General features: G+C 44.3%; 1 protein-coding gene across 1 annotated transcript in view; it reads left to right on the forward strand.

Annotated features, from left to right (window-relative positions):
* The window catches only part of opn4b (opsin 4b), a gene marked incomplete at its 5' end in the record, with an annotated part of 70,414 nt that overhangs the window by 31,981 nt on the left and 15,642 nt on the right, over positions 1 to 22,791 (forward strand). The window contains 5 exons of the mRNA XM_079492122.1: positions 819 to 990; positions 10,962 to 11,123; positions 11,810 to 11,917; positions 12,249 to 12,429; positions 13,965 to 14,144. Coding sequence (XP_079348248.1) covers positions 819 to 990; positions 10,962 to 11,123; positions 11,810 to 11,917; positions 12,249 to 12,429; positions 13,965 to 14,144 — 803 coding nt within the window. The remainder of the gene's footprint in view (positions 1 to 818; positions 991 to 10,961; positions 11,124 to 11,809; positions 11,918 to 12,248; positions 12,430 to 13,964; positions 14,145 to 22,791) is intronic.

Below are 22,791 nucleotides of genomic sequence, written 5' to 3' on the forward strand. Positions count from 1 at the left end.
AACATGAATCCAACACTGATGACAATCTAACAGCGCTGATGATAGTTTATGTCAAACAAGTATGAAGCTATATGAAATCTATGAAAAAGTTTACTCTGCAACAATATTATACGATATAGTGGTGCCCCACCTGTGTCATCTCTCTCTCTCTCTCTCAGATAGGCGGTCCTTGGTCTGAAAAACTTTGAACACCCCTGCTCTACACCAAATATCGTCGCTTACTGATGGAGAGCCATGATTTATTTTCCACCCTAAAACATGATCATCAGGTCTTATTGTTACATAAGGACGTATCATTTTTTCAAAAAAGTGTACAGTGTTTGTCAAAATGTTGTTTTTATGTGGGCACGCCCACCAGTTCATTAAGTATGCCTGGTTTGCCTAGTGGGTGGTGATGGGTGGTGATCCACCTGAACTGAAGCCGCACCCACAGCTGTAGTTGTATGATAAAGGGGGAGGGGTTAGGGTGATAGTGTGATGTCACTATATTACTGTTTATTTCATTGGCCCCGTTTGACTGTCAAGGGTTCAGCCTCCAGGAAGAAACCCTAAATACAAAGTTAATACACCATTGCACGTAAAAAACGACTCCAGGGTGTCTAATGAAGTATACTGTCACCTCATAGACACATGAAAAACTGGAAAAATACAAACATTGTGGCACTCCCTCTTTAAAAGCAGCCAAGGGTATAGTCGCAACGACTTAAGGGCCGAGCATTGCGGATGTTAGCGAGAATGTTGCAGGACCTTTGGCCTTTGACCTTTGACCTTGATGGTTAACATGCTAAGCACGCGTTATGCTTGGCCGTGCCCCCCAGGTGCGTACGTGCCAGAGGGCCTGCTGACGTCGTGCTCCTGGGACTACGTGACGTTCACGCCGGCCGTGCGCTCCTACACCATGCTGCTCTTCACCTTCGTCTTCTTCATCCCCCTGGGCATCATCATCTTCTGCTACTGCAACATCTTCAGAGCCATCCGGTGCACCACCCGGTGAGGAGGCACGGCACGCACACACACACACACACGCACACACACACACACACAGACACACACACATACACACACACACACACACACGCACACGATGTGTATGTGATCTACAAGCTGAGCTTCACGTCTTCAGACTCCACTTTAGCCCGTAGCACTTGCCGTAGCACTTGCCGTGGATTAAGAGCATCTGCTAAATTGTAAATTGCAGTTCACTACTTGGTTAGACTATAGCGCTTGCCGGCATCAACTTGTCATGGCAGCTTGGCTGTACCTTAGAGCACCGGATTTCTCCTCCCATTCACTCAAAAGCGCATGAGGCGATTTCACTCCCCCTTCCGGGTATAGGAACAGAGTGCATTCTGGGATGGTTTGGGCTAAATCGTGAACGCGCTGGGCCGTTGACTGTCAATGCACGCGTTCACGTATGAAACAGCGTTCCCGCGTCATCATGAACGTGCGCAATGATAGTCAACGGACCAGCTTTGGCCCCAAGCTGCAATACCAAATTCGGCCACTATGTCCATTTCGCCTCATGGTTTCCTCCGGGTGCCGTCTCTATATTAATATACTCTAAGGGCTGTACAACCAAAACGGACTTCCTCTTCCTCCTGAAAAATAAGAGCCACTTGAAATGATTGCTCAATACTAGTTTTATTTCTAAGTCTACCCGGTAGATAGACATCTGTGGCACCCTGAGATAATGCCTTGAACAGGCCTCTTGCTGCTCGTAGCAAGAGGCAGGGCTTGCAAAGTGCGACCAAGTAAAGGTCTGTGACTGTGTGATAGTGGTGTGTGTCAGTGTGTGTGTGTGTGTGTGTGTGTGTGTGTGTGTGTGTGTGTGTGTGTGTGTGTGTGTGTGTGTGTGTGCGTGTGCGAGAGAGAGAGAGAGAGAGAGAGAGAGAGTGTGTGTGTGTGTGTGTGTGAGAGTGTGTGTGTGCATGCATGTCTCTTTTGATGTGCTGTTGATTTATGAGGTGTTAGCAGGTGTGCATCGATTGTCTGTCTGCCCTGATGTCTCACTCTACCATGATCCTGACACTGTCCCCTGCTCCCCCTCCCCCACCAAACACACGCACGCACGCACGCACGCACGCACGCACGCACGCGTTCCCCCTCATATCCCGTCCTACCGATTGACTCTAGAATCGGTGTGTGTAGGACATGAGCGAGTGATGACGTCTGTCTGTCTGTCTGTCTGTCTTGCCTGCCCAAAACGTAATTCCTGGATACGCCACTGATCAATATGTACTTAAAGTACTAAAAGTAAAAGTGATAATTATGAAGAATATGCCATTGCAAGGTTTCAAATGTATATAAACATCTTTTGAAAATAGCTGATGCGTCGCGATGCGACACATTGTGAGTGTGCCGCCCTCGTTATAGAGTGTATCATTTGGCGGTGAGCATAAACGCCTTCCCTTCATCAAGACTCTGGAGACGTTCTCTCTTTGTCCACAGGTTTAATAATGAATAGAAGGGTAAAACTGAAAGCAGATAAAACATAACAAAACTATGCTTACTGCAAAGTGTAAACATATAGCATATAAACTGCAAACTGCACATGTAAAGTAAACTGTAGACTGCATGTACTGTATTAAATTACTAATGCAACCGTCACATTAATGTCGCATTACAATAATTACTTAACAGGCCTTTAAATCAAACTTCACAAAACAAACTTTCCATACAAAAATAATGAGCTCCAATCATAGACTAGAACAAAATATGACAGTACATACCAACGATGCAACTATTGAGAAAGTAAGAGCAGATGATTGCAGATACAATAGACAGGAGTTCTAGTCTGCTTGTGTCATGAATTGTTTGTCAGGAAACTCTAGAGCACTTCCTGGTTGTAGTCACATGACGTGAGTGTCACATGGTAAACCTGACCCACTTCCTGTGTTCCTTAAAGAGACACTACGCCATAGAAAATAATGAATTCACATATTTTTTAAAACAAACACAACTTAAAATAAACAACCGTAACAGAACACTCCCCGTCTGGCGTGATTTAAACGCCACTACCCAAAGTCAGTTACTAAGACTTCCTCTCAGGAGGGAGCAGTGGGATTGTCTTTAGTGTCACGTTGTGGTGACCTTGACTTCCACTTGCGTGTATGTCTATTTTTAAGTCATGAATGTTCTTGACAGAGCCTTCCCTGTATCTGCGGGCAGATCTCCTAAGGGCTCCTTGCAGTAGGCCCGTGAGACTGCTGATGCATTGGGGGTCCGGATTAGCTTCTGCGGTGACAGAGCTCTGTTTCCTTTGAGAGCGCTGGTGTTGGTGGTAGTAGTACGCCTGGAGGTGCCAAGGGGTTTTGATGCAGTTTGGTTGGCAGTAGGATGAGTGTTGCCGTTGTGTCTATCTGGACGTGCTAAAGGGGTAAAGGCTGGATGCTTGTTAGCAATAGTAGCTCTGCTGATCTCGCTGGTGCTGTTTCTCAGTGATGATTTGTTGAGGTTTAGTGTGGGAGCTGTCTTTGCTCCCGTCTTGACTAGTTCACGTGAAGTAGAGGCAGTGTTGGTAGCTGAGTTGCACATGGTGGTGTGGTGGACCACACTGTTGGGAACGAGCTGTGAGACAGAGGCTGCCTGACCCATGCTGCCTGGATCAGGTCGGACTGGACGGTATCCTTCTGAGATGCTTTTAGTCGGCATAGCGGATGGTTGGATACATTGCTGATGTATTGTTTTTGTTTCTGTTCTGGTGTAAAACGCATTCACTGTGGTGGGCTTGGGAACCTCTTCCCTGCAGACGTTACCAACTATAACCCACCCCAGGTCAAGTTTCTGGCCGTAGGGGGCATCGTCAGGGCCATTGAGCTGTTGGCGCACTTTATGGACTCTGATGATGTCGCGCCCGATGAGGATCATGATCTGAGCATGTGGATCGAGCGGTGGGATGAGGTGGGCTACTGACCTCAGGTGAGAGTGGTGAGACGCAGCATTGGGTGTTGGAATCTCCGATCTGCTGTTAGGGATGTCGTTACACTCCAAGAGGCTTGGTAGGGGAAGGCTGACTTCTCCATCCAAAGATTCAATTCGGTAGCCTGATGCTGTTCTCCCCCTTGTCTCTGTCACTCCAGAGCAGGTTCGGAGAGAATATGGAGAGGAAGGGCCTTGGATATTGAAGGCATCGAAGAGCTCAGAACGAGCTAAAGATCTATTGCTATGCTCGTCGATGATCGCGTAGGCCTTCAGTGCTCTGTCACGATGGTTGACAGGATAGATCTTAATGAGACAGATCTTCGAGCATGACCTGTTGCTCTGATCGGCACCACAGACTTGGGTGCAGTGAGTTGTGACTTCTGGAGATGGCGTAGTGTTCTGCTCCCCGCCGTGCTCTGAAGGGACGCATGGTTCCTGAGTCCACGGTGCTGGTCCAGGGTGGAGGGCAGACACATGCCTCTCACTCCCACACTCCCCACACGGCGCCGAGTAATTACAGTTCTTAGCCATGTGTTGTGTAGATGTGCAACATTTATAGCAAATCCCGTTCTCGCGCAGGAATGCTTTACGTTCCTCAAGAGGTTTCTCACGGAAAGCCCGGCACTTCCGGAGTAGGTGGGGCATTTTGTGGATTGGGCACTCTCTATCCGAATCCACAGGTTGCCTGTCTGAGGCAACTGGGGATGTAGGACGTATATCCGTCTTGTGGGCTGAGATTTCCTTCTGTCTGCTACTCCAAGGGGTCCTGTCTGCTTTTGGGGGGACATCCGCTTGGCCAATGAAGCTAAAACTTGGATCGTTCCTGATCCTGGCTTGTTCGCTTACAAAGTCGACAAAAACTACAAAAGGAGGGAAAGAGACGTTGTGCTTTCGTTTGTAGTTGGATCCAAAGGACAGCCATTTTTCTTGCAGATTAGAGGGCAACTTTAGTACCAAGGGATTTACTCCCCGTGGTGTATCTAGGTACTGAAGGCCTGGCAGGTCTCCGTCTTCCTTTGCTGCTTCCATTTCCATAAGGAGATCGCTTAACTCGTGGAGTTTTGAATAGTCTCGATTGGAGATTTTTGGGAAGTTGTCCATCCGTTGGAAGAGTGCGTCCTCAATTACTTCAGGCGCACCGTAACATGTATCCAGTCTATCCCATATCCTCTTGAGTCCCGTGTCTGGGAAGTTAACATGGACAGCTCTGATCCGTTTAGCATGTTCAGCGGACTCTTTTCCCAGCCACTTGACCAGCATGTCTGTCTCCTCACTGGACGTCAAGTCTAGGCCTCTGATTGCATTCAGAAAGGACCGTTGCCAAGCTCTGTAGCTTTGTGGTTGATCATTGAATTGAGTCAAGCCAGTGGTGACCAGCTCACGGCGAGCAAAATATCTGATAAAGTCAGACATACCTGATTGGTCGTGGTGGGTGCGTTGTGAAGTGTGGCTGGGAATGGAGGGGCGAGGGGGACTGTGATGAGTGTGATCCTGATGGCGGTATTGAGGTTCAAGCTTGGGCATAGAGGGGCAAGGGGCACTATGATCTCTGTCCGTTGCTCCATATGTGCGATGATGATCCTGCATATTTCTTGATGGGAGAGGGGTATCTGGAGTGTGCTTGGACTGCTGAGCTGATGTCCTGTCTGTGACTGTAGGGCGAATGTCAGCGCTGTCCTGGTTACTCTCTATATTGAGATGCAGGGTTTTGGAAGGGGCTGCTATTTCCGGATTTCCATGTTCCATTTTTGTGTCATCTTGTGAAGGTTGGTGCGTTTCTGGTGCTGACTGCATTACAATTCGCTCCGTGGCCTGATCAGTGACGTATTCTCTGACACGCTGTGCAGTGTCATGTGGAGTGGGGTCAGCACCAAGGCTGCAATAATCTTGACTTTCTGCGTCAGCAGCTGCTTCTAGGGCCTCTGCTTCGGCCGTGGCAGCAGCAGTCTCCTTCTCATGAGCCAACATGTCCATAGAAGCTTCAAACTTTGCTTTCTCTATTCCCATAGAAGCCTCCATCTTAGCCTTTTCTATTTTCATTTGTGATTCTTTTTCTGCAAATCTTTGGCGTACTTTTGCTGCTTCAGTTTTTGCTCGGGCCTTAGCAGCAGCTGTGGATAAATTACATGAGCCTGATGTGCAGGACCTCGTTTTGAGTGAACCCTTTGATGCCATGGCGTAATGGGAAGAGGCTACCTGTAGGCTCTACTGTAGCTGTCGTTAGCTCCACGTGCTGTTGTGACGTAGTAGCAGTGTCTGTAGTTTGCATAAACTGCCTTATCTCCTCTTCGAAGCCGTTGTTTTACTGTGCCGCCCTCGTTATAGAGTGTATCATTTGGCGGTGAGCATAAACGCCTTCCCTTCATCAAGACTCTGGAGACGTTCTCTCTTTGTCCACAGGTTTAATAATGAATAGAAGGGTAAAACTGAAAGCAGATAAAACATAACAAAACTATGCTTACTGCAAAGTGTAAACATATAGCATATAAACTGCAAACTGCACATGTAAAGTAAACTGTAGACTGCATGTACTGTATTAAATTACTAATGCAACCGTCACATTAATGTTGCATTACAATAATTACTTAACAGGCCTTTAAATCAAACTTCACAAAACAAACTTTCCATACAAAAATAATGAGCTCCAATCATAGACTAGAACAAAATATGACAGTACATACCAACGATGCAACTATTGAGAAAGTATAAGAGCAGATGATTGCAGATACAATAGACAGGAGTTCTAGTCTGCTTGTGTCATGAATTGTTTGTCAGGAAACTCTAGAGCACTTCCTGGTTGTAGTCACATGACGTGAGTGTCACATGGTAAACCTGACCCACTTCCTGTGTTCCTTAAAGAGACACTACCTGCCATAGAAAATAATGAATTCACATATTTTTTAAAACAAACACAACTTAAAATAAACAACCGTAACAGAACAGTGAGCTTGCAGTTTTTTCAAATGGCCGACATGTATACAGGCCTGAAGTGGTCAGTGTATGTTTTGTCATAATAATCTATAAAGTAACTAGTAACTAAAGTTTTCAAATAAATGTAGTGGAGTAAAAGTGCAATATTTGCCTCTGAGATGTAGTGGAGTAGAAGTAAAAGTACTGGAAATTGGAAAGTAGAGACACACAGACGTAGAGGGTGTTCAATAGCACTGATTTATGCAACAACAAAAAAACAACTAAAAAATTGAGTTATGAGGTTTCCTCCCGACCGCAACGATATCAAATACATATATATTTTTGAAAGTGAAATATGATATCTCTTTCAGTTCAGAGTCACTGGGGAATGTGCAGTACAAGCAGTTCCGTATATAGTAGATGATATCACACACCGCCCTGCCCTCTCTCCCACCTGGAGAGTAACAAACTCCCTTAGAGTATGAATAGAGACGGCACCCGGAGGAAACCCTGAGGCGCAATGAACATAGTGGCCGAATTTGGTATTGCTGCCTGGATACACATGAACGCGCTGGTCCGTTGACTATCATTGCGCACGTTCATGATGACACGTGAACGCGGTTTCAGTACAATGGCAGCGCGTTCATGTGTTTGGCCCAATCAATCCCAGAATGCACTCTGTTCCTACAAGGAAGGAGGAGTGAAATCGCCTCATGCGCTTTTGAGCAACTTAATGCAAGTGGATGGGAGGAGAACCCGGGTGACGTCTCTATTCATATATACTCTAAGCAAACTCCTCACAGTGTGAGCATGCTGTTCATATAGACCCCATCAGCTCAGTGTTCAACACAACACACTTCACAGTGAGCTCAGGATAACCATGTCTTAACACCATGCCTGTGCAGCAGCAGCAGCATGGATCCTGGACCTTCTGTCTGAACCATGACGAGTGGCAGGGGATGGGATGTTAAAAAACCCTCTGCCTCTTAAAGATGGAGTGCCACAACTTTTGTATTTTTCCAGTTTTTCATGTGTCTATGAGGTGACAGTACTTCATTAGACACCCTGGAGTATTGGTGTATTAACTTTGTATTTAGGGTTTCTTCCGGATCACCACCCATCACCACCCACCAGGCAAACCAGGCATACTTATGAACTGGTGGGCGTGTCCACATAAAAGCATGATTTTAACAAATACTGTACACATTTTGGAACAAGTTCTTCCTCCTTATATTATAAGGAAAAAAATCGTGGCACTCCATCTTTAATTGCCTATACAGTATAAATTATCCTGAATAAAAAATCATAACTCTAAAAAGAAAAAGTAAAGAGAGGCAGAGAGCACGTACAGCACCATGACTACATCTACCATGTGAACTCACTGCCCCTCTCGGCTGACCCCTCCCTCTCGGCTGACTTACGAGTCACCGATCCATCGTCTGACTTCAGAGCAGCAGTGGAGGAGACGGGTCAGCCGGTTCAGATTCGCAGGGAATTGCACATCACTGAGAAACTCACCTGGGGGACGTGCACACTGAACGAGAAGGCACGAAAAGGCACATTAAAGCCTCGACTTTACCACTTAACACACATCAAAGGTCCACATCGCTTGCCTGCTATACGGGATAGCACTGCGCAAAAAAGCATGGAATACGAATTTGTATATTGCAGGAAACTCCCGTTAAACTTTCCAACAAACTCTGGTAAGCTCCCGAATTGTACCATCACACCTATATTATCGTATATTAACCGTATATGCGTAAACTTGAGGTTTTACGGGCAAAATACAGTGCCCATAATTGCCCGTGAACTCCTCTTTTCACGCAGTGTAGGCTCTATGCACGCAGAATAACTCTTCCTATACTTCCGGGGATCCTTCCCGTTATACTTCCCTCAGGTGTTTTCCGATGATAATACTAATTAATGTTCCCTTCCGGGTCAAACAGAGTCAGGGTGCTGCTATATTGTGCACGTTGGCTGGCTCACTGGAAACACGCTTGCTACACCAGTGACCAAAAGAATAGCCCAGTATGGGTGTGTAACTCTTGAGTCCATTTTTGGTTCCATTTGTACAGAATCATGGGGCTTGAGAACCATTGTAGACTAAATGGAACAGAGCCTTAGTATCAGCGGTAACACGTAGTACACATATGGTAGTATACCATATTGGCCTGAATATAACACTCTTTTTCTTTCTTTTTTCAATGGAAATATCCTAAAGAAAACAGGGTCGTATTATAATCAGGGACTAGACTATTATTTTGACATTCAATGTTCTTTTTCCACAAATGAGTCTTGAAAAATGGGGGTCGTCTTATAATCAGAGTCGTCTTATATTTGGGACAATATATAGGTATATACAAAGTGTAGGGAATTATTTGGGGCCAGAAGTGGGAAGAGTTATTCAGTGTGCAGTGAGTTTCCACGAAGTAGGCTTGAGCCAACTCAGTGCCATTCCAGTCAATAGAATCGTAACTCATAGCCCCCTATAGTCAACAACATGTGCAATACTAACTTAGCATATGCGGCCATATATTATCCAGCTCATTACTACTGTTCACACATGTATAAATCTTCACAAAATGCACACGCACGCACGCACGCACGCACGCACGCACGCACGCACGCACGCACACACACACACACACACACACACACACACGCGGACGCGCACGCACACGCACACGCACACGCACGCACGCACGCACGCACGCACGCACGCATACACACACAGTCATTCTACATTTGTGGTGTATACCCTCAGGCTATCCCTGTCACAATGTACATATTTACCATATATCCACTAACCACAACTTGCTATAATAAAACATCACATTCATCCCCTGAATCCAAGTCCTGCATATTGGCAACGAGCGCTAGTGTTTCAGCGGAGCTGGCAGAATGTTCACAGATCGTATACAGTCAACGCCATCGTCTTTCAGACGATGCCACTCCGCAGTCTCAAATGCCAAGGCAACATGGCAGTAGATCGTTAAAGAGCTATTTTTGACAATCAAACACGTGAAAGTAAAGCTTGAGAAATGCTAATATATATATATATATATACTGTACTGTTTTATATACCTCTGCGTGCATGTGTGCGTGCGTGATGTGCGTGCACATCAACCATCAGGTTCCATAATTAAAGTGGCTTGCACTTTCATTCCAGCTTAGAGGAAGCTTTTATGACAAAAGTCATTAAATACCAGCCGCTGCTTTATAGGTACGATATCAGGTATTATAAGTATTAAGTATTATAGGTACCATATCAGGTATAGGTATGGTATTAGGTACCTATAGGTATTAGGTATGTGTGGGTATTTTGTCCAGGATTTGCCGACTGTACGGTGTTGTACAAGGTGCTTCTTTACAGCACCTTGTAAATATGCGTGTCCTTGTATTGTATCTCTTGTGTCACTGGTTTTCAACGCTTTTCATATCAAGGTCCATTATTTATTCGTCATTTGAGTCACGGACCACCATTTGATGAGATTTAGCCTCTCAGAACCAAAACTTTGGTTCTGAGAGGCTGGTTCTAGTTTTGTTATCGTTGGATATGATTTTGTCCACAATTCCATGCTGTATTGATGTGGTATACTGTACCATTAGGTGAGATAACTTGATCAAAATAACTATTATTACTACCGTATTCAAATTATTATTCTACAATTTCAAATTGTGTAGACTTATTATATATTAAGTAATGCAGATGTGTTACAATAACTTAACTCTATAGCTAAACAAAATATGGACCCTTATGGGTGCATTTTGTATAATCTCAGGAGTTAAAGACCAAATATATATGCATGTCAAACTGGGGGTCCTTGAAATTAAACGGGGTGAGAATCAGTGCTAGAGCCGTAAAAATCTTCTCTTATGGGGGTCCCTGGCATATATTTTCAAATGGGGGGTCCGCGGGGCTAATTAGTGTAAATTTGGGGGTCCTTGACGTAAAAAGGTTTGGGAACTGCTGATTTACAGCACCTTGTAAATATGTGTGTCCTTCATTATGTGGTTGTGGATATTAATTTAAAAGTGTGCGTGCATGCGTGCGTGCGTGCGTGCGTGCGTGCGTGCGTGCGTGCGTGCGTGCGTGCGTGCGTGCGTGCGTGCGTGCGTGCGCATATCAGGGCGGTGGGCAAGATCAACGGCGAGGGCAGCAGGAGCTCCGTGAAGAAGATGCACAAGATGAAGAGCGAGTGGAAGATGGCCAAGATCGCTCTCATCGTCATCTTCCTCTACGTCATCTCCTGGGCTCCCTACTCCTGTGTGGCTCTCACCGCCTTTGCAGGGTATGTGTGTGTGCGTGTGTGTGCGTGTGCGTGTGCGTGTGTGTGTGTGTGTGTGTGTGTGCACGTATGTGTGCGTGCGTGCGCGTGTGTTAGGGCTTTAAGCAACTATTCGACTATTCAAATAGTCGACTAGTAAATCCACTAGTCGACCATGCTTGTACTAGTTCACTAGTTGATAAGAACAAAATAAAGGTGGGTTTTTTCCCCGTTTCTGTAGGCCTCAAGATCAGCTAGAATGCTAGATTATAGTCACCAATGTACACCGTTTTTAAATGTACAAATATCATTAAGTTTTTTGTTTTTTTTTACATAATTAGGTAGTTGCCTAGTCCTTGTCGACTAGTCGACTAGTAAACTAGGCAAAAATCACTAGAAGTGAAAGCCCTTGCGAGTCACATGTTTTGACCAAACATTTTGTGTTTGATGGGCAGAACACCACGCCATCACACAACACAAAATGTTGGCCACACCATGTTGACTTCCGTTGGAAAAAGCATTGAACACAGACAGAACATGTGTTTGATATGTGTGTATGAGGTCTAATGTTTATGATCATGCATGACAAGGTGTGTGTGTGTGTGTGTGTGTGTGTGTGTGTGTGTGTGTGTGTGTGTGTGTGTGTGTGTGTGTGTGTGTGTGTGTGTGTGTGTGTGTGTGTGTGTGTGTGTGTGCGCGTCCTCCATCAGATATGCTGACCTGCTGAATCCGTATATGAACTCTGTTCCCGCTGTGATCGCCAAGGCCTCTGCCATTCACAACCCCATTATCTACGCCATAACACACCCCAAATACAGGTACAAACGGATTAGATGGATTAGATGGATTACCACTATGCTCGTAAAAAACATTATAATAAAAAGTTTAAACCCATCTAAAATAGGCCTCTATTAAGCATATAGTTATTTCCTATAAGGTGCATTTGGTAAATGGTGCATTTATATGATATAGCACCTTTAATCCAATTAAGGTGCTTTACAATGATTGTGCATTACATTCACCCATTGTCTGTCTGTCTGTCTGTCTGTCTGTCTGTCTGTCTGTCTGTCTGTCTGTCTGTCTGTCTGTCTGCCTGCCTGCCTGCCTGCCTGCCTGCCTGCCTGCCTGCCTGCCTGCCTGCGTTGCCAGGTCAGCCATCAGCAGGTACATTCCGTGTCTGGGCGTGCTGCTGCGTGTTCCTCCTCGAAGCCGCTTCGCCAGCAACAGCAGCTTCCAGTCCACGCGCCGATCCACGCTCACCAGCCAATCGTCCGAGTACAGCCGGCCCACCCTGATGCCCCGCCTCTCCTCCGAGTCCGACAGCGAATCGGTGAGTGCGGCCCGTCTGTCCCGTCGCACGCTATATACACGCTTCTGTCTCTTGGCCGATTCATCGCGGTTCGTCGAGCGACGTAGAGCTGCAGTTGAAAAAGATTAGAATAAGTAACATATTCCGATTGGGGTTAGGATTAAACGTTTAGAGATTTGGTTTAGGGATTATAGGGGGCATGGTGGTAGCCTGGCTAATAAGACAGACTCAAATCACACTGTCGTGTGGTATTTGAGTCTGGAGATGCTGTGTATGGATCTTGTTTCCCGGGGGGTGGGTTCAAACATTTTCTCTTTGACGCAATTGGTTAGAGGTACTGTCAGTCAAAGGTCTCAAGCATTGAATGTCACTGTACCAAAGCCCGCCCATATTGCATACCGTGTCCCGATTGGCCACACCAGTTCTCTGGTGTAGGAAATGGGCGTACAATTGAGCCTCTCCAGACCGTAATCCGCCGGCAGTCAATTTTTTTTTTGCCAACGGCTGATTCGGTCTGGCTTATTAGCCAGGCTAGCATGGTGGCGCAGTCGGTAGCGCTGTCGCTTCACAGTTATAGGTCCTGGGTCCCCGTGTCCCCTAGGGTCCACTGATGGAAGCGGCTTGGGACTCCTCATGCACAGGAGGAAGCATGAGGTCAGTCCTCTCGCCAGGTTGCAGGTAGAGGGAGTGTAGCGCCCAGCATTACAGTAGACAATTGACACATGGGTGGAGAAAAAAAGGGTTACAAAAACTGTGGGATAACTTTTTTTATAGAAAGAAATCAAATCAGATCTACAAGCTCCCACTGTGAGCTCGCAGATGGAAGATTGTTTTTTTTCTCTCGCTTTAGTCAAAGGGTTAAACATTGGTTACAAATGGCAAGCAAATGTGGCCAAATTTGACTGAGGGACTGGATTCTTTTTTCATGTCATATGAAAGCAGGGAATCATAGCTTCAAATTGACATACTGGTTGTTCAGTTTGACCCACCAGTTTTGGAGATATGGCTTATAGAGTAATGTCTTGCAAAGAAACAGCGAAAACAGGCTTGAAATGAAATGAAATGAAATGATTACTATATACAGGGTATCTGGGCTAAGCTCAAGAACTTGTTTCCAGCCAGGCCCTGCTCATAGAACATTACATCGTAGTGGTTCAATGCCTTGTTCAAGGGCACATCAGCGGTGGTAATTTTAACGTGTCGGACCGCTGATTCGAACTGGCGACCTTCCGGTATCAAGACCGCTCCGCAATCCGTTCGGCCACCGCTGCCGCTTAAAGGTTCACTTCTGTGGACTCTAACATTACACCTAGCTACATGTTTAAGCATTTATTTCATATTTACATGTCAGTTTCAGCTCTGACACTTTTTTCAGACATGCTCTAGTGAAGAGTCTGCCTGTGCAATTTTTTTTCTCCTCTGGTGAAAAGCTGGAGGTTGCGTGATGGCAGGCTCTCAGTCAAATCTGGTCACAAATTGCAAAGATTGCATTCATAAAATTGTTTAAAAAAGAAAAGTCATACATTTGTTGTTTTTGTTGTGTGTGCGTGTCTCAGGGGGGCGGGCTCTCAGACATAGAGGTGGACGGGCCGTCATCGTTTCATCGGAGGCCAGCGAGCCGTCAGTCCTCCAGTGATTCCAAACAGGTGCGGCGCGCCAGCCAGAGGTCGAAGTTGAGGGGTCGCGACTCCGGCGTGTTTGAGAGAGCCTCGACCCACAGCCTCTCACAGATCACAGTGAGTATAGCCTACTATAGTATAGTATATAGCCTATACTCTTCTCGTCTCCCATGTGTTGTTTTTGGCAGCAAATTTTGATTTTAGTATTAGTCATATAGTCTCTTGAATAGTTTTCCTTTAGTTTTAGTCACATTTTAGTCACCTGGAATGTTTTAGTGATGGTCTAGTTTTAGTCGACTAAATATCACAAGATGTTAGTCGACTAAATGTACAGTTGATTTAGTCGAACAAAATGTGTTTTGGCGGGCCTTGATGCCGTCGTAATGGCAGTTTTTTTCACTTTCACAACGCGCTGCGGCGCTGCGACGCTGCGACGCGTTGTGAGCTTGTAGATCGGCTATTTTCAGCATGCAACCAAGTGTAAAATGACTCATACCGGAGCTCTTGTCCCCTATAGTCCCTTCCTAACATTTTTGTCTAGTTTTTTATTTAGTTTTCATGTAATTTTCATCACTGGAAAAAGGTAGTCGACGAACATTTTTCGTCTTAGTTTTAGTCAAAGAAAACCACACCGATACTTGGGCGGACTGCCCCGCCCCCCTGCTATTCATTTGGATGGAAGATGGAAGTTGGCTCAGTGGCGTTTTGAAGCACCCGGAAGAACGCTCTCTACTTCCGCATTTCTTCGATTTGGACACTATAAATGTTGGTGTCCAAAACACGGAAGTGTTCAATATTAAACCCATGCAGCTGCACAGGGTTTCCTCGTGCGAAATGCACGCCTGCAGTCCATGCTCTGACCAGTAGGACCTCATCACATTTGTGATGACCTCATCACATTTTGTGATGACCTCATCACATTTGTAATGATGGCTAAAGCCTTTTTTTGATGTTTTTTGTTTTTCGTGCAAAACTAATGCTTGCAATGGATTCAGAGTCACATACAACCCCCTATAAAAGATTGCTCAATGCTGTTAGCTATGGTCAGCAGGTGGATTCATGGGCGTGTGCGTGTGCGCGTGTGGACAATATTTTAGGGCAATAAAAAAAAACGATATACCAATAGATGTCCCACTCCACGCCCCTGACTCTGGGTTTTCAGAGTCGGACCGTTTGGCCCATGCAGAACGGCCCCTGTCCGGAGCTGCATGTGGTGACAGTGACAGACGCATAATGTTTAGTCATTCTTGTCAGAAGCAATCCTGCGGCGTGCCGTGTGACGCGAGGTCAGGCCGCTCGCAGCCCTGTTAAGCCATTCTGGACGAGAACCCCCTTTTGGTGTTTTAAGCATTATGTTATGCTTCAGATCTACAAGCTCATAGCGCGGCACCGAGTGCCGCGCTATGAGCTTGTAAGTCTGCTATTTTTGAAAAATCGTAAAAAATCAAACAAATCTCTTTCAGAGCGAACGTATTTTCAGATGGGGGTCGTTGGTCAATTACATATATCTTGGTCCTTGACATGAAAAAGGTTGCGCACCTACATAGAAACATGGGTTTTTCAGAAAACTGTCATAATTTAGAAGACATTTGTAGGTCAAAATGGGTTAAACTGAATACTTGTCATGAATGGTATTCCACAGCACATGATACCTCATGTGAGGTCACTCCGGGAAAAACCCTATGCTTCCCTAACCTTTATTTGTTCTGTTCTTGGCAAAGTTTATGATGGGGATTCCTTAGTATTTCATCTTCATGTGTTACATTATTGTGAAAACATTTTTTTTTGTGTGTCAGCTGTTTCTTTTTTTAAGTCTGCCCTTTTGGTGTCTAATCGTGGTATTTTTTTAAATACCCAAATCAATGTTACAAGATTGACAAGATTGACCAGCTAAAATAATTCAAAATGGATAAAATAAGAAGGTGGGAAAAAAGTTACAGTCGACGAACATACAGTACATGTTTTCGTCTACAAAATCAACACCGACAGGAATAAAACAACCAAAATAAATGCAACATTTTGCCAGTCTAAATTCCACAGGCGGGGGTCATTCCAAAACGCACGGCCACCTGTGGTCCTACAGTATAATGTAGGACCCCTGTCGGGAGGGTCCTGACCTGTCTGTGGCCCTCAGGCTGCCTGCTGGCTCATATAGGTGTCCAAAAACCGGGGGGGCCAAGCAAAGACGTCAACGCAACCATTTTAGGCTCTATGTATTTCGGCAAACGACGGATAGTGAAAATAGCCTATAAGCTCACATTGCGTCATGATGCGTTCGGAGCTTGTAAATAGGCTACATTTAATCATTCTTTAGAGTTTGGACATTTTGGGAACGGACTTGCATAATGGAATACATTTTAGTGGCTGTTTGGAGTGTGTGAAGATTCAAGAACGCTTTCATTTCCAAAGCTGCTCAGTGAACTCACACTGCTACCCTAAAAACAGGACACTCACAGTCTCAACAACTAACGTTACTGTCATAATACAATGAAAAAAACAATAAAACATTATATATATAAATATAGTGGTGACGTCTTCCTCTAGTTGTGAATGCAGACAACATGCCAGCACAGACGAGCACCAGCAGGGGAGACGGACCAGAATAGATCCCACTTCAGAGGGGGTACATGTTGTCCCTGTGTGTGTGTGTGTGTGTGTGCGTGCGTGCGTGCGTGCGTGCGTGCGTGCGTGCGTGCGTGCGTGCGTGCGTGCGTGGGGTTCACCATTACGCCATCCCATATGAATGGTGTTTCTTTACACATGACATTAACACGTGCACCGTGAAATGTGAATACAATGTCATTTACATACATACATACATACATACATACATACATACACACACACACACACACACACACACACACACACACACACACACACACACACACACACACACACACACAAACTTTTTCCTGTTTTGTATGGAGTTAACCTTACTCTAATAGACCCCCATGTGTGGTTATAATATTCAAATATGTCTTCCCTGGGAATTTTTGGTTTCTTCCTGAAAGCTGATCGACTTCGAGTCAAAAGGCCCAATCGAAATACAGTGACATAATAATATCATCCCCTCCCCTAGCCCCTCCCCCATTATCATACAACGAGGCTTAAGTTCAGGTGGGTGGTGCTAAGGTGAAAACCAGGTATACTTAATGAACTGGTGGGTGCATCATTTCTGTACACTTCTTCCTCCTAGTATAATTGTGAAATAGTGAGCAATTACTATGTAACCTAGGCAGAACTGTCTGTCTGTCCGTCTGTCTGTCTGTGTGTCACCACCCGCCCGCCACCAGAGGGCGCAGCTGTATCACGCACGCACGCGCACGCACACGCGCACGCACGCACACGCGCACGCACGCACACGCGCACACACACACACACACACACACACACACACACACACACACACACACACACACACACACACACACAGTAGAAAACTTTAAAAAAATAGAAAAACAAAACTTAAAAAAAAGAAAACTTTAAAAAAAGAAGGAAAAAAAGTGCATCATTTATTCTAATTGTTGTTGCAATTTACGAGCTGCGTTCGCTTCCCGCGTCCGCGCGTCTTACTTGTCATATAGTAGCTGATGATCATGTTTCAGGGTGACGAGTCACTCCATCTTTAAGTTTAACGAGTTATTGAATGGTACTGAGATGAATGTGAAATAGTATGAGGACGAGGGCGAGATTCAGGGTGGGGGCGTATAGTCTCGAGAGCTGACGGCCATCGGTCGGCGATTTCATTAGATAATTGACACTGCATGGGTGAAAAAAATGGGTCACAAAATAAAAATGATTTAAAAAAAAAAAGAGAAACGGAGACAGCAGGAAGAAGGGCGAGAATCGAGGACATATCCATACATACAAATGGCAGCTTTAGTTTCATTCTGATTCTGTACAAAATGGATAAATAAAACTGGTGATTTTTGGCACACACGTTTCCATATAACAGCCTGACTTGAATCGGTATAAGCTCAAGGATTTTACAAAGACGTTGTGCTATGGTTCGGTCGGAAACGTCCATCAAGATAAACCATTTACATTGCAATGATATTGCATAAGGTTTGGCGGTGCGTGACTATGTGCTCCTGTGTCAATACAGATTTATCTGACTGTCTGAGATCAGTGAACTCAGTGAACTATAGCAGAGTCACTAAATGGTCATGACATCATTGTACCGTCCAAGGGCATGACTTAAAGATGGAGTGCCATGATTTATTTCCACCCTAAAACATGATCATCAGGTCTTATTGTTATATAAGGAGGAAGAATGTTTTTCAAAAAAGCGTACAGTATGTTAAAATGTCGTTTTTATGTGGGCACCCTCACCAGTTCATTACTCAACTCAACTTTAATTATTAATTATGGACATTAAGTATGCCTGGTTTGCCTGGTGAGTGATGATCCACCTGAACTGAAGCCGCACCCACAGCTGTAGTTGTATGATAATGGGGGAGGGGAGGGGCTGATAGTGGGATATCACTATATTACTGTTTTTTTCATTGGCACGTTTGACTCTCAAGGGTTCAGCCTCCAGGAAGAAACCCTAAATACAAAGGGAATACATCATTGCACATACAAAACGACTCCAGGGTGTCTAATGAAGTACTTTCACCTCATAGACACATGCAAAACTGGAAAAATACAAAAATGGTGGCACTCCATCTTTAAAACACAGAGATATCCATGCAGTTAACACATTTAACATACTGAGGAACTAGTAGTATGTCAGTATGGCCGGACGAGCCAGGCTGGGCACCCGTTTTGAATGCCATCAATGCATTGAAAGGGACAAAATGAGAGCATCCAATGCTCCAGTAGACGCGTCTACTGACCTATCAGATCTCAGTAGGCTGCATTCTGTGCGGTTGACGCGAGTTGTCAACGGACTACGTGGCCGGTTAAAACTGATATGAGGTTATATTAGCTTATAGATCGGCTATTTTCAGCATGCAACCAAGTGTAAAATGATTTATACTTTATCTCTTGTCCACTAGTCCCTTCCTAACATTTTAGTCTAGTTTTTGTTGACGAAATTGTCAATATATTTAGTATTTCTTAGTTTTAGTCATCGTAGCTTTAGTTTCCATTTAGTTTTCATCAGTGAAAAAACAAGGAACATTCATTTTTCGTCTTAGTTTTAGTCGACGAAATCAACACTGCTTATGTGGCCGGTTAATACTGAGGTTATGGGTTAGATTTAGTGTTAGGGTTAGTTATGTCGGACAACGCGTGTCGCCGCTATGTAGCTGGGATCAACGCAGAAATGCAACCCAATGAATTTCTCCAAAATGTCACAATATAAGGTTTGGCGCTGGAGACGGTTCTGGTATAGGTCAGTACTAGACGCGTGTACTGGAGCATTCAATGCTCTGATTAAACGTGAATCATTTTGCCTACAGGGTAAAAAAAAGTAGCAATACTAAAATATAGACTATTATAGTTGCAAGTAAAAATGTACTTGAGTAAAATAATACAAGTATTTGTCAAAGTAAAGTATTACATCTTTTTCAAAATGTCTCAAACATTTTCAAAATTGCAGATCTACAGGATAATATGTTACTCTATTTATTACATGTCTTAAATTGACTACGGCAATAAATAGGGATACAACTTTTTGTTAAATAATAATTTGACCTATTTTTAATAAACATTTTAATACCATTAAATGGTATAAAATAACTTATTAAAATGTTTATTTTTTGGGAACCGTTAGGAACCTGAATCGATAAGCAGAACCGGAATCGGTACCGGATTCACAAAAATCCCAACGATACCCATCCCTACTCACAACTGAATAGCTGAAGTCTAAAATAGGGCTTAATTGGTTAATATGTATTGGACTGGTGATTTTGCTTTGTAAGGCATGTCTGCATGCCATTGCGCACACACATTTTTCCATAAAAGCCTGACTTGAATCAGTAAGCTCAAGGATTATATACAAAGACTTTGCTATAGTTCAGTCGGAAACGTCGATCAAGATAAACCATTTGCATTGCAATGATATTGCATAAGGTTTGGCGGTGCGTGACTCATGTGCTCCTGTGTCAATACAGATTTATCTGTGAAAGACAGACTGTCTGACATCAGTGAACTCCCCCTAAAAGCAGAGCATGAGTAGCAGTCACTAAATGGAACATGACATGGTTGTGCCCTCCAAGGGCACTTAAAATACAGAGATATCCATGCAGTTAACAAACTTAACATACCGAGGAACTAGTATGTCAGTATGGACAAGCCAGGCTGGGCACCCCGTTTCGAATGCCATCAATGCATCGAAAGGGACAAAATCACAAAATCACATTTAATCAGAGCATTCAATGCTCAATAACGTTTTAATAATAATAATATCTCAAACTTATATATCGCTGTTCCGAGTACCTAAAGACGCTGGAGACGGTTGCGGTAGGTCAGTAGATCTGCGTCCACTGGAGCATTCAATGCTGACATGATTTATATTTGTCCCTTTCAATGCATTGATGGCATTCGAACACGCTAGGCTGGGGAGGTGGCGGAGGATTGATCACTGCAACTTTGGATGTATAGTTTTAGTCATAGTCTTTTGAATTAAATTCCATTTAGTTTTAGTCATATTTTAGTCATCTGACATGTTTTAGTTTGAGTCTAGTTTTAGTTGACTAAATATAATAAGATTTTAGTCGACTAAATATACAGTTGATTTAGTCGAATAAAATGTTGTGATGGCGCTGCAATGCTTGATTTACACTCAGCTGTGTGCCCAAATCTAGCAGATCTAGAAGCTCACGGCGCGTCGACACGTACTGTGCTTGTGAGCGTGTAGATCGGCTATTTTCAGAGAGTGACACAATCCTGACACAATCGAGCACAAAATGACTTGTCTTAGTTCTATTGGATCTCTTCTCCACTACTCCCTAGTTTTTATTTGTCGACGAAATTGTTAGTTTTAGTCATCACTTAGTTTTTATTTAGTTCTTATTTAGTTTTCGCCAGTGAAAAAAAAGGTATCGACGGCCAGGATACTATTTATACTTTGAATATATTTTCAAATGTCTCAGTGAACAACAAGGAAATTCTTAAATGACTTATCTTCTCACTCCTCCTCACATCTCATTACTTCTTCTTACTACTTCTAACCAAAACGATTCCTTCACTATTTATTGCATAACTCCCATTAAGTCTAAAACACACACACAGAGTAAAGCCGCTCGCAGGTCAACGGAAGGTGACCGGCAGATGTAGGTCTTTGCGGCAGGACTTACTTAATTCTCACAAAAACATGACTACATGAGCGCACACACAAACCAAACACGTGCATGCAACACGCGTGCGCACTCACACACACACACACACACACACACACACACACACACACACACACACACACACACACACACGCACTCTCTCTCTCTCACACACACACACACACACGCACACGCACACACAAATCTCGTCACACGCATTGGAGAGTCGATAGTCCAATCCAGTAATCCTGGGGGCTTTTCGTACATTTTCACAGTTGCCATGCAAATTGCATGACAATGGCACTGTGTCGTGTTCTCTCATGCAGTCAGCCTGTCCAATCTGGTTATACCCATCGTCAAAAAAAAACAAAGGAAAAACAGTATTCAAAATCGTGTTTTTTTTCTCAATCCAAAAACCTTTTTTTAAGTGGTGCAACCACTTCCTTAAGTGACTATGTGTGTGGGTGGGTGGCTGGGTGGCTGGCTGGCTGGCTGGGTGCGTCTGAGCACGAAAACAGCATGGTTGTTTTTCACCACCTGTGCGCAACCTAACACACACAAACACACACGCACATATTAACTGTATATATGGTGATCTTGGGTGTGCCAGTACAGTACAGTACAGTACAGTACAGTACAGTACAGTACAGTACAGTACAGTACAGTACAGTACAGTACAGTACAGTACAGTACAGTACAGTTCTTAAAAAAGCTTATTGTAAAGGTTTAATCAACTGAATGATGTGACCATACAAAGGTAAATCCATTAAGACATAACATGTACAAAACGTTTTAAGTCTGACACTCAGTTACTTTTTCTCACTCCGTTTCAAGAACAATACATTCAAGTAAAAACTGCTGTAAAGTGAATACAATTGGTATGCTTAGGCTAGCTGGTAGTACAAATGCACACATGCAAAGTATGCAGAAACCCATAATGTATTACACAGGTTGAACCCAATCACTTGTGTTATGGCTCGTACACACTGCCCGATATTTGCTCCGATTATGCTGTCGGGAGCATTTTTGGCGCTCGCCGACAAAACCCCCCGATCTGACGTAAAATCGTACAGTATGAAATGGGTTGCGATCACGTCCCGAGAAGTCCTGTATTACAGCCAATGAGAGCACAGGACAGCTGTGCTCACTGCTCACCGCACTGCTGTCTGTCTGTCTGTCTGTCTGTCTGTCTGTCTGTCTGTCTGTCTGTCTGTCTGTCTGTCTGTCTGTCTGTCTGTCGTGTCGACTGTATCGATAGATGATCAGATGATAATATATAACCATTATTCCTTGGGTAAATCCCTGTCTTGTGTCGTACATGGTAGCATTAGCCCAATGTTGCTGTTAAATAAACCATAACCAAATCATTTCACTTGAATAATGTTGATAAAAACCGCATCGGAGCAACTTTTGGACCTCGTAAGCTCTCTCTCTCTCTGTGTGTGTGTCAGTGTGTGTGCGTGCGTGCGTGCGTGCGTGCGTGCGTGCGTGCGTGCGTGCGTGCGCGCGAGCGGAGAGAGACGGAGAGTTATTTC

The sequence above is a fragment of the Electrona antarctica genome (assembly GCF_951216825.1).
Source record: "Electrona antarctica genome assembly, chromosome: 22".
Classification (NCBI taxonomy): domain Eukaryota; kingdom Metazoa; phylum Chordata; class Actinopteri; order Myctophiformes; family Myctophidae; genus Electrona; species Electrona antarctica.